Source organism: Sinohyriopsis cumingii, chromosome 15 (assembly GCF_028554795.1).
Source record: "Sinohyriopsis cumingii isolate HCF-2022 chromosome 15, ASM2855479v2, whole genome shotgun sequence".
In the NCBI taxonomy this organism is placed as follows: Eukaryota; Metazoa; Mollusca; class Bivalvia; order Unionida; family Unionidae; genus Sinohyriopsis; species Sinohyriopsis cumingii.
The window spans coordinates 54,665,669-54,688,676 of record NC_142975.1 but is presented as its reverse complement, the minus strand read 5'-3'; the positions used below and the strand labels follow the sequence as shown (position 1 = coordinate 54,688,676).

Sequence of the window (23,008 nt, the reverse complement as noted above, 5' to 3'; positions counted from 1 at the left end):
ATCTAGCTGCAGTCAGGATATAGACAGATCTGCTTTTGCAGAATGTTCCATCTGATCAGTGTCCATATTTAGGGGTTGTGCTTGGGAGAAGTGGTTTACCCTTACTGCCTTAATAGCAACAAGAAGGGAAGATCGGGAAGTTAGAATGATGTAAAATTGTATAATGTGCAAAATAGGTTCATCTACAACTGGTATTTGTTTGTTTCGGAAGTCAGATAATATTAAAATATGACCCCCAAATACTCTTCATACTTTTTCTTAAGTCTGAATAACTGCAAAATATTCCTTGTATTATTCTTATGTCTGAATAACAGCAAAGTACTCCATTCGTTTTCTTATGTCTGAATAACTACAAAATACTTCTCATACTTTTCTTACATCTGAATAACTACAAAATACTCCTCATACTTTTTCTGTGGTCTAAATAATACAAAATACTCATGCTTTTTCTATGGTCTAAATAACTACAAAGTACTCCTCATACTTTTTCTATGGTCTAAATAACTACAAAGTACTCATGCTTTTTCTATGGTCTAAATAACTACAAAGTACTCATACATTTTCTATGGTCTAAATAACTACAAAGTACTCATACTTTTTCTATGGTCTAAATAACTACAAAGTACTCCTCATACTTTTTCTATGGTCAAAATAACCACAAAGTGCTTCTGATACTTATTCTATGGTCTAAATAACTAAAAAATACTCCTCATACTTTTACTATGGTCTAAATAACTACAAAGTACTCATACTTTTACTATGGTCTAAATAACTACAAAATACTTCTCATACTTTTTCTATAGTCTAAATAACTACAGAGTACTCATACTTTTTTCATGGTCTAAATAACTACAAAATACTCCTCATACTTTTACTAAGGTCTAAATAACTACAAAATACTCCTCATACTTTTTCTATAGTCTAAATAACTACAGAGTACTCATACTTTTTTCATGGTCTAAATAACTACAAAATACTCCTCATACTTTTACTAAGGTCTAAATAACTACAAAATACTTCTCATACTTTTTCTATAGTCTAAATAACTACAGAGTACTCATACTTTTTTCATGGTCAAAATAACTACAAAATACTCCTCATACTTCTACTGTGGTCTAAATAACTACAAAGTACTCCTCATACTTTTACTATGGTCTAAATAACTACAAAGTACTCATACTTTTACTATGGTCTAAATAACTACAAAATACTCCTCATACTTTTTCTATAGTCTAAATAACTACAAAATACTCCTCATACTTTTACTATGGTCTAAATAACTGCGCTTGATAACTTCATTATTAACATTACATGGCAACCCCAAAAATAAATAATACATCACCTAAATAGGGAACTTTTCCAAAAAATAGGTGACTTATAGATGTTAAAGTCAAATCATCTAATTCCATTATGTTTTTCAGATGAAACTTTGGATAAATTTGTTAAATTCTTCAAATGTTTTTGGTCTCATAACTTCTTTAACAATTCATTTTTTGGTTTTGGGATTTTTAGACTTGTAATTTCACTAACTTCCCCAAGTCTCACTTTGGTATGATTTGGTGTTAACATCATAACTTGGTGCACACATCAGGGCACCAATGGCAGCTAAATCAGAACCAAAGTTGATTTTAAAGCATGTTTCTATGGTTTTAAGCCATTAAACAGCATGTTCTAAAACTAAAATCCCTTATGAGATTGACATATTTTGGTCCATTATCAGTGATAAAATGGAAAGGGGTTGGGATGTAGGCACTATTTTGTGGTCAGATGAAGTCAGCTTCACTTTCCTGGCATGCTGAAGCAAAATTTAACTTGTGTCACTGTTTTGCCAACTTTATTTAGAAGCATGAAACCTGCATATTGCTTGTTAGGAAAAATAAGTACAGCAAATAACATAAAACCCCTGATCTGCCATCAAATTATGTGACGGCAGATTTGGGATTATACTGTTAACTTTATGGTGTGTGTAATGCATGAGTAAATAAAGTAGTTCAGCAGTATCTGACCCGGCTTTAATTTTAAAATTCCAGGTTGAGACCAATGACAGAGGTTATGGTTATTTTATTTTTGGTAATAATAATAATGATGATTATGATGATGATGAATAATAAAGATGATGATGATGATGATAATAATATTAATGATGATGATGATAATATTGATGTAAAAACAATGATCATGCTTACAATAAATTGACTAGATTACCAAACTGGAAGCAGAGGTTGAAGAGGCCCAGATGAAAACTCAGCAGCTTCAGATGAAGAACCGAAGTTTGAAGGCGGAACTCGAGGAGTCAGAGCAACAATTGGAAGATACAGAGGTACACCAAGGGATCAGACAAAGGGGGCAGGGAGGAGAGATTGAGGTTTCTGTTGCCATGCTGAGACACTATATATATCTATATATATATACAGTGGAACCCCGCTATAACGCGATGATCGGGGTCCATAAAATCGGATCGCGTTAAAAGCGGGGTCGCGTTAATGCGGGGTTTTACAATATTTAACTTTTTTTCCGAGAACATATACGTGTATACATGTACAATGATCAAAAGTCGGCTTATCATCAGATGAATATTAACTGGAATGCATTAATTAAGATATATTCAAAATAATCGAAGGCTAATATATTTATAGGTTATTACTGTGCATTAAAAACATTTACTAATTTTTATTTGTTTGAACGATAATACAGATTGACCGATAATACCAGACTATCGCTATATCATGAAAAGTGTATCAACACCGTATGCTACCGTGCCGTCGTAGCATGCAGTTCATCCATAATGGATGTAATTTCATTGAAAATTGTACAGATTTAAAATATTCAATAATTTTGTAATAGTCTGAATTCGTAGTGTAATATAAAGGATGAACAAAATATTGAAACCATTTACTTGCCGTCTGATATCATACGGTCATTGCATGCTGCTATTCCCGGGTCTACATACGGTGTCTGTACAAATTTCATACCGCTAAAATTTTATCATATGCGACAACTGCAAGAATAATTAACAATCAACGCATGATTTCAGCATGCAAATAACTTTTATTTCAGATTTTGTGAACATCAAAAGAAACATGTGAAAACTGCTAAATTAATACTTCTTTTAAGTTGAGTAATGCCAATGATGTGTCGACGGATGCGTTATTATCTGCTACCATTCCCTTTATCATTTCACGGCGATAATTTTGTTTAAATACGGAAATTATGCCTTGGTCAAGTGGCTGGATTTCTGACGTAGTGTTTTTCGGGAGGTACGAAACTTTGATCTTGCCATCACTGCTGACAAGATTTTCCGCTGGGGGGTGGGCAGGGCAATTATCCAGCAGGAGGAGAGCTTTTTCCTCCAGCTTGAGTTTTCGTAAATGAGCCCGAACATCTGGAACGAATGTTTTGTGAAACCAGTCGTCAAATATGGAGCTATTCATCCAAGCATTCTTGCTGTTAGTGTACTGAAATGGATGTGCCTTCATATTTACATGATGAAAACATCTGGGAGCTTTCGATTTTCCAATCATCAGAGGTCTGACTTTGTGGCTGCCAGACTTGTTAACACAAAATAAGAGAGTCACTCTGTCCTTCCTCTTCTTGAAACCTTCTCGTTTGTGACTGTCAGTCTTGGTTGCAAGGGTGCGATCGGGTAACATTTTATAACATAAACCAGTCTCATCGCAGTTGTAAACTTGGTCGGCTGTGTAGCAACCGTCCTCCAGCAACTTTTTAAGCCCAATCGGGTAGGAATTGGCAGCCTCTTTGTCAGCGGAGCGGATTTCCCCAGACACAAGAACTTGGCTGATAGCGTGCCTTTTCTTGAATCTGTCTAGCCAGCCATTACTCGCCTTAAATTTGGAATCATCTCCATTGATACAGCGATCAAATTTCTCTGCTTGGGCTTTCAGAATTGGGCCAGAAATTGGAACACCTTCTGAGCGAGCTTGTACAAACCATTGGTACAAAGCTGAATCTAGGACATTGTCATTAGCTAACTTAACCCTTTTACGCTGTAAACCAGTTTCCTCTTCAAGAATGTTGGGTAGACTACGGAGCTTTCCTTCATCTGTTTTCCACCCTCGCAAAGTGGACTCGCTGATTCCTAGATCTCTGGCAAGCTGAGTTTGTTGTTTGCCCTTCTTTAGTTGATCTAGGGCATACAGTTTCTCTTTAGCAGAAAACGACTTGCGTTTTTGAACTTGCTTTTCCATAACAGTAAAATATTTTTTTATATAAGCAAACAACGTACACAGATAAAGCTCAATAACTAAGTAATGAAGGTCTGCAATGGTTACGAATCACTTTTTATATAAAACAAAATTAAGCTGAATGGATGTACAATTTCATACCCTTTTAATTTACAGATAATAAAGTGGATATTATTTACTTTCAACTGTTTGTTGTTTGATCACACCGCCAAGCACAGCATACATGTTGGCGGCTTTCGTCCTTTGATGTTTATTAAATTGTGCGACTCTTGTATCAACCACATCTTTGTCTGCTGCTTGGCTGTGATTGCAGTTAAATAAGAAGCCCATGTCGGCTATTGTTTGAGCAACGACTGTATACAGAATTCATGGAAGACAATCACAAAGACGATTTACTGGCTTTACTCATGGATCCGTAATAAGTAACACTTCCGATAATGTTTACTTCGGCTTAACAATTCAAAAACCTAATGAAACCAGTTTTCTCTTCTAGAGTAGAATACGGAGCTTCACCACAACCTGTTCAAATTGATAAATTTCAGAAGCCAAGCGTTGTACACACTATTTCTCGTACGTTATATATATCGTATTATTTTAGAATTCATACACGATCACTTCTCCAAAATCACTTAAAGAACCTGGATAAATTGTTAAGTTCCGATCGTTTATTATTAAAAGTCATACGCGAATTCTTCCACCAAATTATAATAAACGTTTTACACACTATTTCTCGTACGTTAAACAAATATTTTCACGGTCCGATAAAAATACACGTAAATGAATTTCAAATTTCAGGAACCATGCCACGATCATATTATTTTAAAAGTCACAACTAATCTCATGCCCAAAATGAAGTTAATTTCTTGTTTTGTTTTTTTTTACTTTTCTCCAAATTTTTTTCTCCATGTGTGAATGAATATAGGAAATTTCGGGAGCCATGCTACGACCGCGTTATATCCGAATTTGCGTTATGGCGGGGCGCGTTATAGCGGGGTTCCACTGTATATATATATATATATATATATATATATATATATATATATATATATATATATATATATATATATATATACACATACATACATACATACATACATATATATATATATATATATATATATATATATATATATATATATATATATATATATATATATATATATATACACATACATACATACATACATACACAGTATATGCATCCAGAAGAAACTCATTGCTCACCTCATTGTATCTATATCTAAAACATTTTAAATCAGTTACACATTCATGCCTTGACAGTTACCTTTCTTTTATTAATTTGTATAATTAGACAATGGTTCTGTGTACCAGATCTCTAACATTGATACATGCCATATATTTCCAAACATTGGTTTTGTGTGCCAGATGTTCTACAATTGATACATAGCATATACACTGGCTTACAAGTCAAGTCCAGCGTAAACTGCACAGACTCAGATCTGCCACAAGATAGAATTAATCAGCAGATCAAACAAACCTTGACCTTGATTTGACATTGTATTATGTGATAACAGATCAGGCCTGTGATTTTTTGCAGTTGGACTTGGCTTATAAGAGTGTTTCTATGGAACATGTTTATACTGTGTAATGTATATAATAATATGCAGATTTGCACAGCTATTTCGTGAAAAAAACCCAAAACTTATATATCTAACTTTCAGATTATAGAAATATGCACAGAACTCCCTCACTATATGGTCCCTGTTATAAAATGGGTATTAAGTAGTAGTAGAATTATATGTATATGTACTTCATTATAAGGCAGTCTCATTTTAATTCATTATCATCAATATCTTCCATGGACAGCTTTATAATGAGGGAGTACTAAATTGAGTATTTTTGGTGTAGGGAAAATTTGGCAGCCATGATTGTTGGAGTTGTGGTTAAAAATCTATTTTGGTACTGTTTATTTTGGCAGACTTGAGAACACCAGTTATCATAATGAATCTAAATATCCCATAATATTTTCCAGATTGTTTTGATTGCATTCATTTGTACAAACAATTTCAAGACACCAAGTACAGTTTGTAAACACGATGAAAAAATAAAACAATTCAGTTTAAACTTAACTTACGAATGTTTTACACATGCTCAAAACATGCATTTGAACATAAAGCTGTACAGTAGTCCCCCTTTTGAACGGCCCCCCTGTCCAGCGGCCACCCACTCCTTACGGCCAGAATCCGTTGGTACCAATGAGTTTGTGTTCAAAAGTACCCCTCGCGAAAGGGCACCCGGCTAACGCGACCAGCGGCCAGCATATTAGTGCAAAATTATAAAATTTACCCCTCACAAGTGGCCGCATTTTATTTGAATATGTATCCAGAACCAGTATTTTATTCATAATGTGTGTTAAGTAATCTGATTTCTGTTTCCCGATGTCAGGTTTTTGTTACTGAAAGAAGTGTTGAGTAAAGTACATTTACCACTAAGGTTAATATTATATCATTTACGCCTCACGAGAAGCCAAATTTATTCCATAAAAACCGAGAAAGACTCAAATTTTAATCCATACAAAAGGGTACGTACATGTAATCCAATTAGCCTTACTGCTGTGTTGTCATAAGATGTCCGGTTTAGTCACTCTGATAATTGTTAAGATTACAATTATCGAACAGTAGTAACAGCTGAGAAGTGGCAGTATCGATGTACAATATCCAAGTCAGCAGGAAAATGGTTTAATAGCCTTTATGGCTTCCCTTAGTAAGATGTTGAGCTTGTTCACTTTGGTAATCAGTGGCTATTACTACTGACAATAATTGTCAAAATTATGAATCCTAGCAACCGCGAGGTCAAATCTGTACATATCGAAGCCGTTTTGGCTTCTCTCACTTAGTTCAAGAAATGTATAAAAACAATAGGGTACCAGACTGTGACTAGCGAATCATGTGACAAGATCACTTCCTTTAAAAACACACGGCAATTTGTTTAGATGCATACAAAATTGTTTTATCAGTATTGTAGTTGGCAACATGAATAACTTACTGCAAAAAGATCAACATGTCATCGAGAAAAATAAAAATTCTCAGTTTAGAGGAGAACGTGAAAGTAATTCAACTGACAGGGGTGGGGGGTGGGTCGTCGAGGATCCTTGCAGAAAACTAACGTCGGGAAGACTAAGATAAACAATATCGTGAAAGATAATGAAACAATTCTGCAGAAGTGGAAAGGTGAAATGGACGGAGAAAGGAAGATTGTTTGAGCCAGGAGACGTTTGTATTCTGATTTGAAAGACAAGATAAAGCAAAAAGTTTGTCAGTTGAATTGGAATATGACGACTTTACCGCAAGTAACGGGTGGTTGCACAGATTTCAAGTGCGACACAATATCAAGTGTTCTGTCATTAGCGGCGAATCAGCTGATGTTAATAATGAAGTTGTCGAAGATTGGAACAAAAGACTAAACGATATATGCAGGGGATATGACAGCATGGATATTTTTAATGTGACTAGACTGGTTTGTTTTTTAGACTTACCAACAAAGTGACAGATGATGTGAACTGTAACATAATTATAAAGACAGTTTTAAAACTGTATCAATGGTTATTCATAGCATTCTTTTGAAAATGATGACAAAGTTTGTTTTACATTTATTTCACATAATGCATGTGATTTTTTAATCAAAATATTAAATATTTAAAATTAAATGTACTTGTGACTTTTTTCATATGTATTTACTATTTGCATTTGTCATCCCCCTCTAGAAAGGCCACCCGCATTATAAGGCCACTTCCCTGCTGCATTAGGGGTGGCCTTATAAGAGGGGGACTACTGTACTGCCATGATACTATGTTGATAACTCATATTGTGTCATGGATTTCTTGAAGGTATTGTCAGTTGGCAGCAATAAAACAGCTGACATGTTCCACAGTTCTTGAATACTCAGTGTTATATATCGAAAGACTCAGTGGAGAAAATTTACGTTCTCAGTAAAGTGAAATAACTTGTTTGATATAAAGTTTTAAAAATATCTGATAGTGATTATCTTTGTTTTTCTTTTTCCAGTAAGCTAAAATGAATTGAGATTTGTTTGGGTTAAAGGGGCCAGCATTGCCCCTATAATTTGCAAACTTTACAGGTTTAGCCATCTCACTTTGATTCATTATTTGATTTTAACTGGATAACTTCATTTGGGGAGTGACTGGTTCAGTGTTTCTACCTAGAGTAGCACTGCAGATAATAGTGTCCAATAAATGAAATTCCTGAACTGTTCTAAGTGATTAAAATCATTTACATATTTAGGACAACAATCTCCTTATTTGAATTTGTAGTACCATGTCACTTCAAACATTTTTGAAAAAAAATATGGGTTATCTTCCAGATTTTCAGAAGTAAGATCAAAATGAATAGCTTTATATCATTTTGCTGATACATTCTTTTGTCAAAGACATTGTTTATGATATGAAATAAAATTAGTATTAGAACTGTTTCCAATCATCTATTTTGCATACATTATTATCATTTGGGTCACATTCATTGATATTTTTCTGGTGATGATTGAGAATTGTTGGGCTTTAAACAATTTAATTTTTAATACTTCACTCAAACAGAATCAGCAACATGATACCTCTCATGGTTTGGGAACTTGCCTCGAGTTTACAGAACTTGAAAGTATGGTAATTAAATAATTTTAGACTGGTTTACACTTGTCACTAGTGACTGTAAATGTACTTGATAAACAGACTGGCATAGCTCTACAAACAAAAATAAAACATACCAGAAATCTAACCTGAGTTTTATATTTGTGAAAGATGGCACTGAAACATCATAAAAGTGTTTATTATTGGCAAGCAAAGATATAAAGTAGCCTGGTTTACTTACTGGGACTTTTTCCAACAAGCTTTTACTTGCCGGGTGCATTGACACAATGACTGTCACAGTAAATAATATTTTTCAGACAAAATATTAATAATTTCCATTATTACATGAATTATCTGGGCAGAGAGAAGAGTGGATATTTTTGTAATGCCTTCATATATATTTAATGACAGTAAACTTCTTTGGGTTTTTATTGTTAGAGACCTTTTGGATGTTTCCATCTGCCATGATAAGTCATAATAAGCCCCACACCAAAAATGACTAGTGCATTTGGTATCTTCTAAATTGATTTTATTTTCCATGACACAAGACAAATGCATAATCTTTATTTTTCAAGTCCTTTGTTATTTGTAATAAGGTAAAATCGAACTCCATAATTTATTCAACACTTTGAGCTGTTGGGAAGCTTGTGAATATGTTTCATCTAAAATTTAAAATCATTCAGTATTAAAATAATTCTGATGTCTTGGAATATGTTTCCTCAAATGTAAGCTCATGTTAATAAACTTTCATGAAATAAATGCTGTTTCCAACTTCTTTAACACATTAACCCCTAGTGACGACTTAATGGGGCAGGAGGTAGTAGTTTACTGCCGAGTTCTGTAGTGTCATGGTCATGCATGATACACTAAAGTGGGTGGTATTATAGAAAGGTAGACAGATGTATCTCTACAATGATACCAAATAATCTGGAATATCTAGTTGCACTACAAAATACAGATTAAAAAATTCAGTTTTTGGACCCGACTTTTTTCTACCCTAAATTCGCATGTGGTCGGAATCCAATTTTGTGTCTGGATTTTAGACTTTTTGGTCTCAGATCTAAAGCAAACCGGTATGAACTGCAGACAGATGAGCCTTTGCAAAAGGTAGGATAAGATGGGCATTTGGAATAAAGAGTGGTCTCCATACAAACATAATGGCTCCGTTTAGCAAAAATAAATTTAAAATAATAAAATAAAATAAAAAATCCAACTTTTACCTTCTGCTCATGCACGAGTCAAATAGCCAATGAAAAATGATGTTTCTAACACAACTAGGCAGTATGTTATTGAAAGATCACTGGTGATTTGGCGTTTTCTAGTTTATTCAGAAACAGCTTTCAAAATGTGTTTCCTACTCGATTTTCAGGCGAAATGACAAAAAGCTCAAGGGGTTAATGTGTTTAAAGGCAGTAATTTTTTGAATTCTGATGAATAATTTTTTTGCCAACATCTTGTAATTAAATATATATTTTCAATGTAGCATAAGGTAAAGGTAAGAATTCTATCAAACTCTCTTTCTCCTGCTTTTCTAGTCTTTCTAAATGACATATTTACATCTGGGTACAGGACAACTTGAACCACTTACCACTTAGCCTGAGACATCTTAGCCCCCATTTATGAGACATCTCAGCCCTGTTTATGAGACATCTTAGCCCCCATTTAAGAGACATGTCAGCCCTGTTTATGAGACATCTCAGCCCTGTTTATGAGACATCTTAGCACCTGTTTATGAGACATCTTAGCCCTGTTTATGAAATGTCTCAGCCCTGTTAATGAGACGTCTCAACCATGTTTATGAGACATTTCAGCCATGTTTATGAGACATCTCAGCCCTGTTTATGAGACATCTCAGCACTGGTTATGAGACATCTCAGCCCTGTTTATGAGACATCTCAGCCCTGTTTATGAGACATCTCAGCCCTGTTAATGAGACATCTCAGCCATGTTTATGAGACATCTCAGCTCTATTTATGAGACATCTCAGCCCTGTTTATGAGACATCTCAGCACTGATTATGAGACATCACAGCACTATTTTAGTGAGAACTCAGCCCCAATTATTAGACATCTCAGCCCTGTTAATGAGAAAAATTAAAAAATGTCCTTTCAGCATCTGCACTGGAATGTATCAATGGTAATGCAACTCAGGTGAATGCATGACGTTTTATTGTTTCCTGCTCATAGGAAAGATTCAGGTTGCTGACTCCATGTCAGAACGTCTCAAGATTGGTACTATATGGGTCATTATGTTCTTTAAATTGACTGTACTGGAATAATAGAAATTCCAGATTCTATATATTATTGAATTTCTTGTAATTTTTCAGTTTAGATTATGGTGTTTTTGCATTGGGAGATACACATGCTAGCTATCATGAAAAACTTTAAATATTGAAGCCAAACCATCCTGTTTTATGCTACCTGATCTCTTTAAAAATGACTAATCCAACCATAATCCATTAATCCTTCTTGAATTACTACTGATCCCAATTAGTATAATCCAGTTATTACTTTTAGATTATTGTCTTGCAAGTGTCATGCTCTTATGAGCCAGTTCACATTTATGTGATCACAAGAGTCAGGTGTGAAGAAAAAAAATCTCATTACTGGATTTTTCAAATATTATTTTGAGTATGTAGGAGATTCAGTGAGTGACAGGATAGATGGGATACACACTTCATCTCAGGAGAAAAACCCTACCAGTCAGGAGATTCACATAATTGAGTGCAAATATTACCTTAAATGCATTAACAGTATGTCAGTAACTTCACGTTCTAGCATTGGGTGTCTTGACCAGCAACTAGCATCCTGCCTGGACCGTTGGTCAGGGGACAACACCCTGCCTGGACTGTTGGTCAGGGGACAACATCCTGCCTGGAATGATGGTCAGGGGACAACACTAATATACACAATTTAATTCATCACTTGAAAATTCACTCATTAGCTGATTAGATAATGGAAAATCTTGATTAAGTTACAATGATAACACATCTTTGAAATGTACTTTTGAATTGGTCAAGTATATTAAAAATGGATATCTTCATTATGCCATGTAGAATTGCATTTTTTTAAATTTCTTAACAAAACCCACAATGAGTATTCAAATAGAGATTACAGTACTCAGTTTTTGACACAAATGAACCAGAGACTGTGTTTTACACTATTTTCGTAGAAATAATCTTGATGCGGTGGTCGCTTAAATTTGTCATTGATGCTCCTGCATCATTCTCCCATGATTTGCCCACAATCGAGTGACGAGGACATTTACTAATTTTGCAATATTTTGGTTTGTATTGAAGAAACCTCTATACAATAATTCATGCACACTCCCTTTTCAAAATATTGACAAGGTAGGCTCTTCGGCTTGTCATAGAGGACAAACTGATTTCTCACTGTAGATTATATTTATGTATATTTCATTCAGAATTTATATAAATATTACTCTTTACCTGTCTCAAGCATACTCAGTTTTGGCAATCATAATATTTCAGTATCACTAGAGCATACATTAGAAACATAACAATCCCATATCTATCTCTGCTTCAGCATCATATAATCAAAATTCTTTCATTTTACCTTTGATCCCTTCTGTTTATCTTTTTCTCTACATCCATGTACACACATCTAAATATCTCAGAATATCTATCTTATACATATAAACATTTGCATATTTAATTGTGCAATAAAAGGAATCAGTTTTAAGGAACTGATGCATAAATTGTATTATCTTAAGTTTATGCTTATAAAGGTTCAGTAGTTTAACATCGTACCATCTCAAGATGATTAAGTTTATGCTTATTACGGTCAATTTTTCACAATAGTATGATTTCAGCATGCAGTAAGTTTCTGAGAAGCTGCATAGCGTGCTACATAAAGAACTTTTTCAGCCATAGATACAGTTTAGTACAAAATTCATTATTACGTTATTGTACCAATGTTATTTTAAGGTATTGGTATGTATTACATGATACTGCCTATCAGACGTGTGTGTGCATTTGTATAAGTGTGCATTAAGAATGTTACACAATTTCTCCAACACTGTTTAAGACTGAGATGTGAAACCATGAGATATGATTAGGACTGGCCTATAGATGTGCACAACCAATGGTTTTAGATATTTAGTCCTTCCACTGGGGAGAAAGCTTGGGGATTGTGGACACTTCTGCATTTATATATTTGTTTCTAAACATTTGTAATTTCAGGTTTGTAGCACACCTCCCTGAAGTCCACTCAAGATAAATACTTGAAACCCTGAGATATGATTGAGGGTGGTTTATGTATATGCACAATAGGCATAGAATTGGTATTCAGCTCCAGGGCCCAGGATGTAAAGTGAGATGGGTGGGGTGGTACCTGCATTGGGCCATAACTCTAACCTTTGAGCTTTTTATTGTTTTTTTTTTTTTGGTTTTGATGGCTTCTTTTAACATATTATTATCCATAAAATGCCATTCTTAAAAAGACACTGTGGCAGAAGACCTGGGTGGGGATCAATCTCTCGGGTTGTGAGATCTTAATTTATGAGGAAAATAATAGTAGCAGAAAAACAAGCATTTTAGCGTGATTCAACACCTCTTCGATTAATAATTAATTTCTATTTAAAAAACAGTTGGGTGGAATAAAATAGTCTGTAGTGTAATTATGTCAAAGATAAAAACATTTTTATGAATAAATAATTTGAGAGAAGGATTTTACTAAAACTGAAGCAAGTTCAAACCAATAGTAGACACATCTACTGGTGCATTTAATAATTAAGTATATCAATATTGCCTAATTTGTTACAACTTTTTAAACATCCTTGAGCATTTGGACATATATATGGTATCCACTTAAATTTTCAAGCCAAAAACATGTCCAGCAGCGAATTTCACACACACACACACACACACACACACACTTTATGGCTGGAGATGAAAAGATAAGATAAGCAATCAAAATTGTTCCCCATTGGTCCATCTTCCATCTGTACCATCTCTCCATTGGACACATTGAAAGTGGGACAAAGCAGAGAATCACAGGACTGTGTGGTTTATATATGCTCTCTAGTTATTACATGTGTATGAAAAACAAAACCTTTTTACAGATATGTTCATGCTTTTTGTTTCTGCTATGTTCAAAATAATTCACAAGCAAAGGAATCACAGGTAACCTTCATATCTCCAATCAAAAAAAAATTTAAAGAATCTTTGTGTGGTTTTCTAACCAATTATTATTTTACTTATAAATCAATCTAGAAAGTATGTTGGGATAAGAGTCAGGACACGAAGTTCCAAGTATATGTTTTGCATGTATTCTTATTAATGTCTTTGTGCATTTTAAAGACTAAAGCGAAAATACCAATTGGTCCTATTATAATTATGTTTTGAAGCATTAAAGAGCAAACTTTTGTACCATATTTACCCATGTGAAAAACACTGAACCATGCACACTCAGTTGTGAACAGCATTTACACATGTAACCTGTACACTCAACAATGAACAGCATTGACTCATGTAAGCTGTACACTCAACTGTGAACATCAATGATCAATGTAACTTGTACACTCAACTGTGAACAGCAATGATCCATGTAACTTGTACACTTAGCTGTGAACAGCAACGATCCATGTAACTTGTACACTCAACTGTGAACAGCAATGATCCATGTAACTTGTACACTTAGCTGTGAACAGCAATGATCCATGTAACTTGTACACTTAGCTGTGAACAGCAATGATCCATGTAACTTGTACACTTAGCTGTGAACAGCAATGATCCATGTAACTTGTACACTCAACTGTGAACAGCAATGATCCATGTAACTTGTACACTTAGCTGTGAACAGCAATGATCCATGTAACTTGTACACTTAGCTGTGAACAGCAATGATCCATGTAACTTGTACACTTAGCTGTGAACAGCAATGATCCATGTAACTTGTACACTCAACTGTGAACAGCAATGATCCATGTAACTTGTACACTTAGCTATGAACAGCTTTGAGCCTGATCTGCTGGAGCATAATGTGCCAGCAGATCATCTGTGTCAGTACTTTGTTTTTCATATATTTTCATTAAAATACTTTAGACCCAGAACTGCAGGTGCTCTATGCAGTAACATATCTTGGTCTATGCTGTTCCCAGACAGATGATGATTTTGACACAGGAAATTATGTTCATTTTCTTTTGATTTCATTTCTGAAAGTCTCGTCAAGAATCCCAATATGTACGACTTTAGAAAATAGAGGGAGTCCCAGGAATATTTTGGGGCATTTGTGGGAGTCAAAGACTCTTTCTGTCAAGTCCAAGAGAAACCTGAGCTTGATATGAAAAATTCCATTGAATGCATAATTGATTGATTGCTTTTCAGTTTTTAGAATGCTCTTTTGATTAATCAGTTGATTCTGAATTTTTAGAACCATCTAGAAGAAGTTGCCAAAGAGCGTGACAGTTTAAGAGACACAGTAAGGAATTTGGAAGATGAGCATTCTGCAGGCCTTAAGGACATTGTTAATAAATTAAATATAGAAAACAAGGACCTTAATGAACGAATAAACACGCTACGTAAACAATATGAAGATTTAATAACTGAAAAGGAAGATATAGCCAGTCTGAACTTAGGGTTGACCAGAGGAGAAGAGGAATTAAAACACCAACTAGAGACACTCAAATTGGAGCTTAATGATGCAAAAAAGTCTGAAGAATTTAAAGGGAAAGTAGAGGAACTTGAAAGGACTAAATCTTTGTTAGATTCAAAATCTGTGGAATGTGATGAATTAATAAAAAGATCAGAAACATTGACTAAGGAAAATAAGGAGTTGTTTAATCGATTGGAAAGTATTCAGGTGGAATTAGATAGCAAGAAAGTGGATGCCCAGGTTCTTGCCAAACAAGAGGTAAGCAGTTTGACTTGTGAGTATTCAGTTTACCATATATATACTTGCTTAAATGTAGAGTCCAACTGCAAACAACATCGACCCTAATCTGCCATCATATTGGCACATCAGGATCTGTGTTGTCTGTTCTACAGGTTAATACTAACAAGCTGCATACATGCAGATCTGCTGGAACAATATGGCAGCCACAGTAGCCATCTTGAAAATTTTGTTAGTGCCACTTCTGAATGGAGGGTTGTATCAACATGAGGTTTTCATTAAAAGATTTCTTATGATGTGAAATTGGTCCTGAATGAAACTTGCTGATCTGACATCTTGTTTGTCCACCATTAGCCATCTTGAAAATCTTGTTTTCACTGCTCCTCTTAGGTGGCGCTATACAGTTTCGCATTTTCCATAGGGTTAAGATTTTAAAGAAAAAGAATTTCCCCGGCTTTCCTCACTGGTTATACTGGCTATTTAAAAAAGACCTTGTATATCTTAAGTATAATTAAAAGAACCTTTAATTCCCTTTATTTTGATGTATGATTGATGGGTGTACTATGGGTTATAGAGTATACAGCTTGGCCTTACTTCAAATGTGAACCTTTCAAAAAAGTGCTAGCTCTGTTTGGTCATTTTCACTTCCTGAACTTCAGAGGTAAATTGTATAAAAAAAGAACCGATAACTTTTTTTACATTTTACATATTTGGTAATTCATTCATTGCACTTTCAGAAGCTGCTATTGTCTAGTCTGGCAAAATTCATTTTCCCTGTTTTAATAGCTGCTATGTATAGTGTACTTTAGACTAATTCAGGCTGATTTTTTAACACAAGGGAACAGTCATTTTAGTTAGCAGTGTGCTTAAATCATGTAAAATTTCCAAAAGTACAATATCCAAAGAAATATCATCCACATTACATTACTGTAGCATATAGGTATGCCAACATTCTCTCCATTGTGCATGTTTTAAATGCAAACTACTTCACCTTACATACGTCACTCTCTCTAAAGTACATATTAATTGGTGAGCGCCCCCTTAACAGAACGTTATATTAACATGGGGTTTTCAGCAGAAAAATTAGTATGATATCTAGTTTATTCTAAATGAAAATGGCTTTCCTTGAACATCCAAAATGATAATCATGGCAGCCATCTTGTAAATCTCGTTATTGCTACTTGTCAGAATGGAAAGTCATATTGGCATGGGGTTTTCACCACAAGACTTATGGTGTGTAGTTAAGATTAAATGAAAATGGTGTTGATCTAACATCCAGTATGGCCACCACAGTGGCCATCTTGAAATTCTTATCACAACTTCACCTGACTGGATGGTCATGTCAGCATGGGGTTTTCACTAAAAGATTTCTTATAATGTCTTGTTGGTCCAGAATGAAAATGCCAGTGATTTGACAGCCATAATGGCCAATATAGCAGTCATCTTTTTATTGCTACTCCTAAATGGAAAGTCATATTAGCATGGCATTTTCACTGGAAGACGTTTTATGGTGTCTTTTACTTGTGCCGATCTGATATACAATAAAGCCACCTTATCATCTAAAAAAATTCATATCTTCACCTTGTTACTGAAAAGTCGTATCAACATTATTTTTTTGTCACAAGACTTTTTATGATGTCTAGTTGGTACTAAATGAAAATGGTGCCTATCCAACATCCAGCAATACCACCCAAGCAGCTATTTGATAATCTTGTTATTGCTATTTGTCATACCCAGTCACATTACCCTTACACTAACCTCGTAAGGGTGAGCCCCTAGTACCATTATTATAAGTCTTTGGTATGACTTGGCCGTGGTTCAAACCCGTGACATCCCGCTTCCGAGGCAGATGCAATAACCACTTTGGCACCAGAGCAGTTCTGCTATAGCGGAGTTAATTTAGAAAAAAATTGAATATCATATATAATCACTTGTAAGTCAAACCCAGCTGTAAACAATATAGACCCTGATATGCCATTACATAAGGATATATGTTATTTGTTCTGTTGATAACTCGTAAAGGAACTTCATAGACCTAGATCCACTGGCATATTATGTGATGGCAGGTTTGGGTCTTTGCATTTTGCAGTTTTAATTGACTTATAAGAGAGTATATACCATATAATTAGCAATTTATTACAAAGAGAAAAAGACTGCTCCGGTGGCCTAGTGATTAGAGCATCTGCCTTGGATGTGGGAGGTTGTGGGTTCGATCCCCAGCTGAGTCATACCAAAGACTTACAAAAATGGTACTAACAGCTGCCTCGCTTGGTACTCAGCATCAAGAGGTTAGTGTTAGGACTGGTTGGACTGGTATCTAGATAATGTGACTGAGTGGAACATCATGCTACATGTCTATGACATGATGCCCCAGTGCTAGGCATCACTATAAACAGCCACACTGCAGATATTGTAAAAGTCCAAATCACACACACACACACACGAATGCAAAACAGAATGATTATTCTTGTATCACTTTAGACCATAACTGGATTACTAAATTCATTATTTTTATGGGGTACCAATTTTAGTGGATTTGGTGGTTGCTGCTAACCATAGATTTAAAGACCCAATGAACAATGATCTCTTTATGGAAATTATAGGACCCCTCCCTAGTCCACAAATTTAAGTACAAACAAAAATATCATCTTTTGACAAAAACAATAAAATTGAAACCCATCGGAAAAATTCATAGTTCATACTGTATTATTTTGCTAGTTTTGAATGAAAGATAACATTTATTAAATGGATGGATGAATGTTTCAAGCTATACTTGCTATTGAATAATGTCTTAAAATTATGGTGATGTTTGTAGCTACTCTATGTCATTGTTCATTAATCTTACATATTGACCTAGAAAAGAAACTTATCATTTCAGAAATTGTTGTTTTTCTACCAGAATGAAATTATAATAAACATTTCCTTTCCAGGCATAACTTGCTTTCCAGTCAATGAAATTTTGAATTCTTGAAAAATTTGAAAAACGATCTTTTCTTAAATAGAAAGTCCCACAGATGACAGTAAATTTTTGCATTCTATTAACTGTTTTAAAATTGTGTAGTATTAATTAAGCATGTAAATATTTAACAAGTATTGCATTCTTTCTTGGGTCAGTATATTTGTGTCATTATTTTTCATCACTGATCACTAATTTGCATGAAATTTCTGTTTGTTTGGAGTTTACTAATAAGTTGAATATAATAACTTTTTCTTCTCACAGATTATATTACAACATTTGCGAGACCAGAACTCCAAATTTTCTAAAGAACTTGCAGAAACAAAGTCAAAATTAACTGAGACACAGTCAGAACTGTCAGATATAAAAGCTGAACTGAATGAGGTGCAGTCTGAACATAAAGAGGTGCAGTCTGAACTTAAAGAAAACCAGTCTTTACTGAAAGAAGCACAATCTGAGCTTTCTGAATCAAAATATAACAATTCAAAACTTAACGAGGAACTCTCAGAGGCCAAGATACAACTTGAATATCAGGTACTATTTCCTTGAATTTTATTTTATTTTTAAATTTTTAGCACCAGTTGATGGATCTTTGCTCTGGATTTACTTTGTCCCTGTTTGGAGAATATATTTCCTTTAAAGTCATTTTAGCACCATTATACAAAAGCTATTCAACATATAGAAATGAAATGTGACAAAACATTCAAATACAGGTATCTTCCGACTTACATGATTTTGACTCCTGCAAATTCTGCACTAACACAATTTTATATGAATTTATTTTTAATTTAATTTTTTTAATGAAAAGAAATTATTTGTCTAAAACAACAAAATTTGGATTTGTAAATACATGTAGCTAAAATGAATTGTATTAAAGTTATTTTAATTACTATTTTTCAATTAAATTATAGGTTTTGAAACCAAGTTATGCAATTTGGAGTTATGCGACCACTCCTGGAAATGCAACTTTCACTTAAGTCAGGAGTTATCTCTAATTGCATTAGATATATAAAAAAATAATAAGAATACATTTATTAGTCATCATACACTTTGTTTAAACAAAATTCTGAAACTTTTATTGGATGTCAAATTGATCATGCTAAGCTGTGACAGTTTTTGTTGTTGTCTTAAACGAAACTTCAGCCTTTATTTTTCTGCCCCTGCCATATCTGTTACTCATGTTTGTCTGTCCATCCATTCTATCCAATCCATTCCATTATACATATCTTTTCCACCCATCGTGGTCATATTTGTCCATCCATCCTATCCAATCCATTCCATTATAAATATCTTTTCCACCCATCATGGTCATGTTTGTCTGTCCATCCATCCTATCCAATCCTATCCATTATAAATATCTTTTCCACCCATCATGGTCATATTTGTCTGTCCATCCATCCTATCCAATCCATTCCATTATAAATATCTTTTCCCCCCATCATGGTCATATTTGTCTGTCCATCCATCCTATCCAATCCAATCCATTATAAATATCTTTTCCACCCATCATGGTCATGTTTGTCTGTCCATCCATCCTATCCAATCCAATCCGTTATAAATATCTTTTCCACCCATCATGGTCATATTTGTCTGTCCATCCATCCTATCCAATCCATTCCATTATAAATATCTTTTCTACCCATCATGGTCATGTTTGTCTGTCCATCGATCCTATCCAATCCATTCCGTTATAAATATCTTTTCCCCCCATCATGGTCATATTTGTATGTCCATCCATCCTATCCAATCCATTTCATTATAAATATCTTTTCCACCCATCATGGTCATATTTGTCTGTCCATCCATCCTATCCAATCCAATCCATTATAAATATCTTTTCCCCCCATCATGGTCATATTTGTATGTCCATCCATCCTATCCAATCCATTTCATTATAAATATCTTTTCCCCCCATCATGGTCATATTTGTATGTCCATCCATCCTATCCAATCCATTTCATTATAAATATCTTTTCCCCCCATCATGGTCATATTTGTATGTCCATCCATCCTATCCAATCCATTTCATTATAAATATCTTTTCCCCCCATCATGGTCATATTTGTATGTCCATCCATCCTATCCAATCCATTTCATTATAAATATCTTTTCCACCCATCATGGTCATATTTGTATGTCCATCCATCCTATCCAATCCATTTCATTATAAATATCTTTTCCACCCATCATGGTCATATTTGTATGTCCATCCATCCTATCCAATCCATTTCATTATAAATATCTTTTCCACCCATCATGGTCATATTTGTATGTCCATCCATCCTATCCAATCCATTTCATTATAAATATCTTTTCCACCCATCATGGTCATATTTGTATGTCCATCCATCCTATCCAATCCATTTCATTATAAATATCTTTTCCACCCATCATGGTCATATTTGTATGTCCATCCATCCTATCCAATCCATTTCATTATAAATATCTTTTCCCCCCATCATGGTCATATTTGTATGTCCATCCATCCTATCCAATCCATTTCATTATAAATATCTTTTCCACCCATCATGGTCATATTTGTATGTCCATCCATCCTATCCAATCCATTTCATTATAAATATCTTTTCCACCCATCATGGTCATATTTGTATGTCCATCCATCCATCCTATCCATTCCATTATAAATATCTTTTCCCCCCATCATGGTCATATTTGTATGTCCATCCATCCTATCCAATCCATTTCATTATAAATATCTTTTCCACCCATCATGGTCATATTTGTATGTCCATCCATCCTATCCAATCCATTTCATTATAAATATCTTTTCCACCCATCATGGTCATATTTGTATGTCCATCCATCCATCCTATCCATTCCATTATAAATATCTTTTCCCCCCATCATGGTCATATTTGTATGTCCATCCATCCTATCCAATCCATTTCATTATAAATATCTTTTCCACCCATCATGGTCATATTTGTATGTCCATCCATCCATCCTATCCATTCCATTATAAATATCTTTTCCACCCATCATGGTCATATTTGTATGTCCATCCATCCATCCTATCCATTCCATTATAAATATCTTTTCCCCCCATCATGGTCATATTTGTATGTCCATCCATCCTATCCAATCCATTTCATTATAAATATCTTTTCCACCCATCATGGTCATATTTGTATGTCCATCCATCCATCCTATCCATTCCATTATAAATATCTTTTCCACCCATCATGGTCATATTTGTATGTCCATCCATCCTATCCAATCCATTTCATTATAAATATCTTTTCCACCCATCATGGTCATCATTTACTAATACCTTATATACTCGATTTTACATATAAAAGACCTTGGTCAAGTTCAGTTTTTACCATTTTACAATAAAATTTAAGAGTTATGTTCTAATTTCAAAGTGTTCTCCTTGAATTCATTATTATGGCTGAAACATGTCTATTGAATGGGAACATTTCTTGTTTCTGTGTTTTTTTGTTGTTGTGGTTATTTAGGAATGAAAGACACTCAGGTCTTTCTGTCAACAAGCCATTTGTACTTTCAAGTTAAATTTTTGTATGCTTCTGTATCAGTCTCAGTGCATGTTAAGTTCACTGCATGATCACATATCTTTGTTTTCCAGTTTGCGTTACTTTGTTTAAAAATACGTCTAAGTAGAGCTTTTAGCTAGAGAGTTTTTAATTTGCCTTTTGCTACTAAATATTTAATTGACTTTTGAAATAGTCATCCACCTGTCTGTCAGTTGATTTTATTTCTTTGTATTAAAGTATCTACTGTACAAAAGGTTACAGGTTGCAACAGTGTTCTTTTCGACAAGGACATTTTCATTTGTTCGGATTTAAAAAAAATACATTTCATTTCATTTTTGGACATAGAAACTAAGTTTTATTTCTTTCACATCTGTGAAAGGTTTTATGAGTATGTTTTTGAATAATTCCATTATAAAATAAAATCTGCCTGGTTTCTTTTATAATTAGCTCAGGAGTCATTAGGGGAAAACAATGCATTTATGGGGTCTTTAGTTAGATGAATCAGAAAAATCAGAAATACACAAAATATACTAGAAATTGGTCTCATTTTAATGAAAATATAAACTTTTACAAAGCTTAAAAAAAAAAAGATTTGAGCCTGTATTTGCCAAAATTACTTATAAGCATACATATTTTGTCCCTGTGATCACAATCCTATCTCATTGGAATTAACTTTTTTGCATCCTCAGGGAATGTATGTATTGACCATATACATTGAAACCTGTGCTTAGCAGACACCTGATCATAAAAAACTTTTAAAGACTTTTTTAAAGTTTACTTGTATATTCCTTCTTTTTATAGACAACACCTGTCCATAGAGGACAAACTGTTATAGTTTCTTGAGAGTCCTTAATAGACAGGTGTCCTAGTACTTATGTTAAAGA

At 34.2% G+C, this 23,008-nt stretch overlaps 1 protein-coding gene across 3 annotated transcripts in view; it reads left to right on the top strand.

Moving 5' to 3' along the window:
- LOC149781823 (uncharacterized) overlaps nt 1-23,008 on the top strand; it is a 236,258-nt gene that overhangs the window by 93,808 nt on the left and 119,442 nt on the right. For all 3 annotated transcript variants that reach the window (XM_089935998.1, XM_089935997.1, XM_089935999.1), the window contains exons 8-10: nt 2,201-2,320; nt 15,195-15,674; nt 18,874-19,143. In XM_089935998.1, the coding sequence (XP_089792124.1) occupies nt 2,201-2,320; nt 15,195-15,674; nt 18,874-19,143 (870 nt within the window). The remainder of the gene's footprint in view (nt 1-2,200; nt 2,321-15,194; nt 15,675-18,873; nt 19,144-23,008) is intronic.